This window comes from Colletotrichum truncatum (genome assembly GCF_014235925.2).
Source record: "Colletotrichum truncatum strain CMES1059 chromosome Unknown Contig_0001, whole genome shotgun sequence".
Classification (NCBI taxonomy): Eukaryota; Fungi; Ascomycota; class Sordariomycetes; order Glomerellales; family Glomerellaceae; genus Colletotrichum; species Colletotrichum truncatum.
In genome coordinates, this window is record NW_027222398.1 from 10,226,693 (window position 1) to 10,233,086 (window position 6,394).

The following is a 6,394-nucleotide window of genomic DNA, read 5'->3' on the forward strand; positions in this document are numbered from 1 at the left end:
CCGTTCCTGGCCCTTCCCGGCTTCTTCCCCGGGCCTAGGCCGAACGCCCCCACATATTGTGGATATATGACGTTGTGATTGGTTAGGAGCGCAGGTGTCCCAAGCTCCCGAGCCGCATACGTCATTGGTCTCCAGGCTTCGTCGCGCCAACCAAGATCAAGGAAAGCTCGAAGGGGGGGGGAAGGGAAGGTGGTCAAACCACCTGATGACCTGCTAGTGACCACCTTCCCGCCGCGTGCGCCATCCTTTTCGTGCCTTTTTTTTTCTTTAGTTTGCTGGTTTTTCCTCCCCCTTCCGGTTTGTTCCTTCACATGACAGCCACCTCTTAAATAGGAGAGCTCCCGCATCCTTCCCACGTCATTCGTCGATCTGCACACCTTCACGTATTCTCTTCCACACACACACACATTCTTCTCTTCAAGCTTCTCACCTCCCTTTCTAAACCAAACTAATACCTCACATCACAAGTGAGTCTCTCCCTAACTTGATTGTCATTTTCCCGCCTTTGTATGATGCTAACAGTCATATAGTGTCCTACGCTGATATCGCATCCAAGGGCCCTAAGCAGTCTCCTGAGGAGGTATGTTTATAGATCGCGTGATCTCATTTCTTATCCCCAAACATGTTCCCCCTCAATTCTTTTCAATCGCAGGTGCCGACGCAATGACGTATGCGAATTAAAAAAAAATTAACTGACTTGAACCTCCGTAGGCTGCGGCGCCCCCTGTTCCTGAGGTCTCTGTTGATTCCACCGCTTCTACCTCATCCCTTGTCGATGTCGACATGCCGAGTGTCCACACCGTCCCCAACGACTTCCTCGAGCAGGACATCAAGACAGAGACTCAGGCCGACCGCATCGACCGCGAGGAGAAGGCACGCGCCGAGGCCGATCTCGCCAAGAAGAAGGCCGCCAGCAAGGCCCGCAAGGCCGACAGCTGGCTGAAGCGCCAATTCTCCAGTCTCAGTGACGGCAGCGCCGGCGCCCTCGCCATCTCCAACCTTGTTGGCGTGGTTGGCCTCAGCGCGTTCCTTGGCTACAAGGCCTGGGGTCTGTTCGACCGCGGCCGCCTGACGTGGCAGAACGTTGCTGTCGGCGTGAGCATCCTTGGTGCTGTTGGTCTTGGTGAAGGTGTTATTGGAAAGTAAGTTGCACAGTTCTCAGTCACTGATCGCTGATACCACTGAGCTTGGAGACTGACATTTCTCGCAGCTACCTCTACAAGACCAAGGGCAAGAAATGAATCAAGCAAATCTGAAGATGATTAATACTTGGATTTTGCGGGTGGCTTAGAGACTTTTTCTCTCATGGGCATGATTGCAGCGCGGATTCGGGCGCGGGGCGAAATTGCGTCTTAACGAACACAGCGTGGAAAGGATCTCCACTATATGTATGTACTTGGCGTTCAGGGCGAATACGGACATGATACTCCTCCATCCACTCAAGCTACACCGTCCCATAAATACACATGCTTGAATGACTTGCTTCTAGGCTCACCCACAGGTTTCCTTCTCTCCGTCTTAACGAGCACACTCACGAACAGATAGGCATTACAAGCCTTCGACCTTAACGTTTTGGTATCGACAATAAGTATTGGAATATACTAAAGGAGACATGCCTCCCACGGCCACGATATATCGCCCCCGCGCTTGCCTCTCATCCAGTGGTGGTAGGTGGTAGTAGTAAGTAATAGTAGTAGTAGAATCGTAGAATCGTACAGAAAACGGGGTCGACGAAAGAAAAGGGGGAGGGAGGGAAAAAGCGAAAAGCGAAAAGAAAAAAAAAAAAAAAGAAGAAGAAAAAAAGGAGGTAGGTGTCACGAAAAAAGCTCCAACATATTTCCCCAATCGCTATGCCGTTTGGTTGCTAACTCCTCCGATCCCCGTTTGAACCATGGCCTTTCCCCCGTTCAGACCGGAAACCTAGAACGCCCTCGCACATTTGCCCACTTTGCGCTTTATCCCAGCCTTCTTCTTTCAGTTCCCTCGAAAAGAGTTGTCCCTCTTCCATCTCCCTCTCTCTCTCTACCTCTCTCTCTCACACACACACAAACACAAAACCACCCCCCAGAAAAAGCTGCCTTTGCCAGCTTAGCCCATGCCTAAGCCTTTAGACCCCTCTGCCGTTGGAAACAAAAATAGCCCTTGTGCCGACTCCCACGCTGACCCAACGCTTACGATTTAGGGTTTCAATCGTCTTGAACATCGAAAAACGCCGTTTGCCACGAATCCTACACTTTGGGGAAGGAAGGGGGCAGACACACAACCCCCCCGAGTCGAGACTTGAAAATCGTGTACGCGCCTCGACCGTAATATGTCTGTCCCCTGCCTTTTGCTGCATCGCCATACCAACGTCGTACCCCTCCTACGCGTTGCGGCTGTTGTTGTGCAGCTCTCTGAGCCGCTTCACCCAATGGCTTCGCAGCTCTGGGCGCATCTTGCAAAAGATCATGGCCTTGTTGTCATCCGTGAGAGCCTTCTCGGCGATCTTGAGCTGCAGGTCCAGGTCTTCGTCGGAAAAGTCGCGGAAGAAGATGTCAATGGCCTGCTCGGGCCACTTTTGCGGGCCGCGGCCGCGGATAGCGTCGGCGATCTTGAGGAACCCGTCTTCCATCAGCTGTCTGCCTGCGTTGACCATCGAAGCGGTCGATGCGTCCGTGTTGGTCGAAGAAGACGATGCGGCGGCCGCCGCCGCCTGAGCGGGATTTGCATAGCCAGATATCCGGCGGCGCTTCTCTGTCGGCTGGGCTGTCGAGTGACCCATTTGCGCGGTTGGTGCCTTGGCGGCGTCGGAAGTCGGGGCATGTTGGGGGAACCTCTTTCGTCCTGTTGCTGTCTCCTCGGGCGGCGTGAGTGCGCTTGTGCCAGCGATATGCGTTCTGGGGGGGATGGCGGTGGATGTGGGTCTTTGCTGTGGTTGTTGTTGTTGTTGTTGCTGCTGCTGCTGCTGCTGTTGCGCCTGCTGCGCCTGTTGCTGTTGCGCCTGCTGCTGCTGGGGTATCATGGGCTGATGAACGGGTGCTACGGGGGTTTGGCTGACTGAGCCACGCGCCTGCTGCTGCTGGGGTTGCTGGGTCGCGCCGGCTTGGGAGGGCGGGCGATATGGTGGGTCGACTTGGAGGTCCAGGACGGCGGTGCCCGGCATATCCGGGTCCTCGGAACCCTGGATCACATCGGGACCTTTGCGCTTCGGCTTCATGATGCGTTTCGGAGCACCGCCAGATCCCACGACATCCGGGTACAGAATTTCCATGTACTGCTCATGCTCGAATGGCCGCCCTCGCAATGCGCGTGAAAGCGGTTCTTTCTATAGCAAAGGTCAGCGACGATGGTCTCGGGGAAAGATTAGAGAAAGAAGAAGAAAAAAAAAACAAGTAAAAAAAAAAAAAAGAGGGGGGCACCAGAACGACTGAGAGTGGGAGGGGATGGGCAAATGTGACGACGCGCGTGGACGGGTCAACGAACCTCAATATGCGCTTTCCAGGCCTCTTCCGAGGCTGTAACGGTGCGGGTGTTTGGATTATAGAGGAACTCTGGATCCTCGCGCAGGCCACGCCAAAGACGAAACTTTTTGCGCGCGTTATCCGACTTGTTTACGAGATGGCTCTTGGTGGGATATGCGCCGTGCTTTTCGCGCAAAGCAGTGGCGGCGCGGTCCCAGGCATCGGCCTTGAAAGAGTGGTTCTCTCGAAGGCCCAGCTGAACCGAATCGCAGAGGGATCGGAAGAAGGTGGCCTCGTAGGCCGGCGTCCAGCTGAAGCGCGGTGCGCGCTTGTCACGATCGGCGCCGGCGGCGCTGCCGGGTGGGCCATCGGCGCCGGTAAACTCATCGTCCGACATTTGAGAGGGTCTCGTGGTGTCGAGAAAGGGTCGATGAGAGGAGGAAGAAGAGTCGGCTGGAAGGGACGGGAAGGAGACCAAGGGTAGCAACCCTCGAGGGTTCGACAGAGCAGATCACGATGGCTGGTGTCGGTGGCTGGAGGTGTGTATAATGTGGATAGAATCGGTGTCTTGGACCCTAGACGTAAATGGCGATATGGCCGCGAGTGTGTATGTATGTGTGCCGGGTTCGGAGATGGGAACGGCGGGAGAACAAACGGGAGCAACGGGGACAAGCGCCCGTGATGTTTGACGGTGGGCAAAGACACCGACGACACGACGAGACGGTCAAGCTTGTAGGTATGTGGATGGACGGAGGGATGGGGTGTGTGTGGGTGTGGGTGGGCGTGAGTGGGCGTATGACCCGACGGAGGCTTTCGTCGAGGTTTGCGCGGGAAGCGAGCGTTGCGCGTGGGGAAGGGAAACAAATGATGGGCGGGAATAGTGGTGGTACTAACAGCCTTTTTGCGGGTGCGGCTCTGTTTTCGCTACAGTTCAGTGCAGTTAAGTGCTCCCTAGCAGGGCACCCAGTTAGTGGTGTTTTAGTGCGGTAAATCAGCGAGGCTGGAGGCTTGGGAGGGGGCAGCTGAACCAGACGCGGGGCAGCAGTTAGTAGTGATTGGAACGACTCGCGGGGGGGAACCGCGGGAAAAGTCAATACTATGGCACTCCGTACAGGGCAGGCAGTCCTTCAGTAATGCTGTTCGTCAGGCTTCGGTTAAGGTAACGCTGGGCCAGTGGAGCGGCTTCCGGCATTGGGGTCTATCTCTCTCCAATTGGGTTAGGCTCGCTAGATTCGGTCCAGAGCTGTCCACTCATGTGGCCAGACTCTCGCTCGGGTGTTGAGTGGTCCCCGAATCCTGACGTGATTTCCCATTGGGCCGGTGACTGTTCCATCCCCGCTTTCCGCGAGAACCGATTTTCAGCCGTGGGGCAGGGGCCCAATCACGTGGAGTTTTGGGGTCCGCAGCTCTCTTCCATTCCCTTTTGGGACTGTCATGTTTGTCATTTGGGCGTCGATCACGTTTTTTCGAGTGGAGACTCGGCTCACTTAGGTTGATGCCTCAGGACCTTCACCAGTCTCTTGCTGATGTGTCAGCACCCGGAGCCCGAGACGTCGTTGACTCGTCAATCACTGTTCCTGCTAGGATCGTCAACCAACAGATCATCCGTCGCGCTTGCCTTTCTACACTACCTGTAGCTGCCGGCTTGGCAGAAACTCCCCCAAAGGGTTCCGAGGGCTCCAGAACAGGTAGTCGTTCAACCAAGCACATTGCACATCACTTACCGAATACACCTTCAATTGTGGGTGGCTTTCTTCTATAGACCCTTATTTCACCTTTCCTGATTTCTTCCACCTGGCCTTCCACCTTACTTGTCGGCCCTCTCTTCTCTCCTTTCTCTCTTCTTTTTCCGCCCCTTTTCACTCCATTCTGAAAGCAACTATGCATGGCTGCAAGTGCAAACAAGATGTTCCGCAAATACGGCATTCGGATTCCGACAATTGGTTGACATCATTGGACGCTTCCTTCATTTGACGAGTCGCGGCAACACCCTCATCGCCAAGCTCAATTCACATGCTAGTAGCCTTGAACTCTTGACCTTGAATTATATGTGGTGTACTCATCGTTGGGGTTATGTAAGCCAAGTCTGACTCCCGAAAACGAACACCACAAACCCGATTGTGGCCGACTCCAGACATCGTCTTCTCGACACCTTCCAGAGACACCCAAATACTCTTGGGCACCTCAAACGACATCGAGCTACTTACCTGCCAAGCCGCCAAGATTAATGCAGAAACTGCATAAGTCTCTCTTGTCAACGTTAAATCGCGACGACAAATTCGGTCCTCGAGAGCCTCTTTGGCAGCCACACCATCGACCTTTCAACACCATCATCGCTAGTAACGACATCATTACCCATTTTCATTTGAACTCAAGTCCCCAATGAGACCGGCTGCCCCTTGGTCAACCTCTGCATTCAGCCTTTGGCGGTGGCTTTTAGAGTTGCTTTCTCTGACAATGACAACCTAACCTTCAGCTACCCCGAGGCACGCGGGCTGTTCAGATGATGGCGGCCGGTGAGCCTTGTCTTGACTCACGAGGCAACTAACATATGGTTGATCTCATCTTCTTTTTTGCTTACGGTAGATTCCGATTTACTCGCAACATGACGGCCAAACCTTAGTTTTCTGCCTTGCTCTGCAGCATCGTAATGCCATTTGGCGTAACGAGGCGCGATGCATGATTTTGCCCACAGGTCAATCGCATCCCATATGCGCCGTTTTTGTTAACCGAAGAACAGAGACGGTATACAATATCGTATCCTCCCAGTTCCGATCAGAGAAGAATGAACCGTATCAGGTGGTCCTTATCGCCTTCTCGAACGTATTGCCAAAGTGTTTGTAGTAGCATCAAACCTTTCGAGGCGAAGTGCATCAACGTCAAGCGCCGCCACAGACACGACATGAAAAACAACAACAACGATATAGTGGTGTGGTGACTTGATCCAACCCATT

General features: G+C 54.0%; 3 protein-coding genes across 3 annotated transcripts; 2 read left to right on the forward strand and 1 right to left on the reverse strand.

The window, feature by feature from the left end:
- Positions 1 to 622: 622 nt before the first annotated feature.
- On the forward strand, positions 623 to 1,241 carry CTRU02_202869 (uncharacterized protein; the record flags this gene model as incomplete). Its single annotated transcript, XM_070204100.1, has 3 exons — positions 623 to 652; positions 712 to 1,142; positions 1,211 to 1,241. The coding sequence occupies 3 exons, from the start codon at positions 623 to 625 to the stop codon at positions 1,239 to 1,241; spliced, it is 492 nt and encodes a 163-aa protein (XP_070062682.1).
- A 1,070-nt stretch (positions 1,242 to 2,311) lies between these two features.
- Positions 2,312 to 3,040, forward strand: CTRU02_202871 (uncharacterized protein; the record flags this gene model as incomplete). Its single annotated transcript, XM_070204101.1, has 1 exon — positions 2,312 to 3,040. The coding sequence occupies one exon, from the start codon at positions 2,312 to 2,314 to the stop codon at positions 3,038 to 3,040; it is 729 nt and encodes a 242-aa protein (XP_070062683.1).
- CTRU02_202870 (uncharacterized protein) lies at positions 2,363 to 3,837 on the reverse strand (the record flags this gene model as incomplete). Its single annotated transcript, XM_036731200.1, has 2 exons — positions 2,363 to 3,304; positions 3,463 to 3,837. The coding sequence occupies 2 exons, from the start codon at positions 3,835 to 3,837 to the stop codon at positions 2,363 to 2,365; spliced, it is 1,317 nt and encodes a 438-aa protein (XP_036577069.1).
- Between the last annotated feature and the right edge of the window lie 2,557 nt (positions 3,838 to 6,394).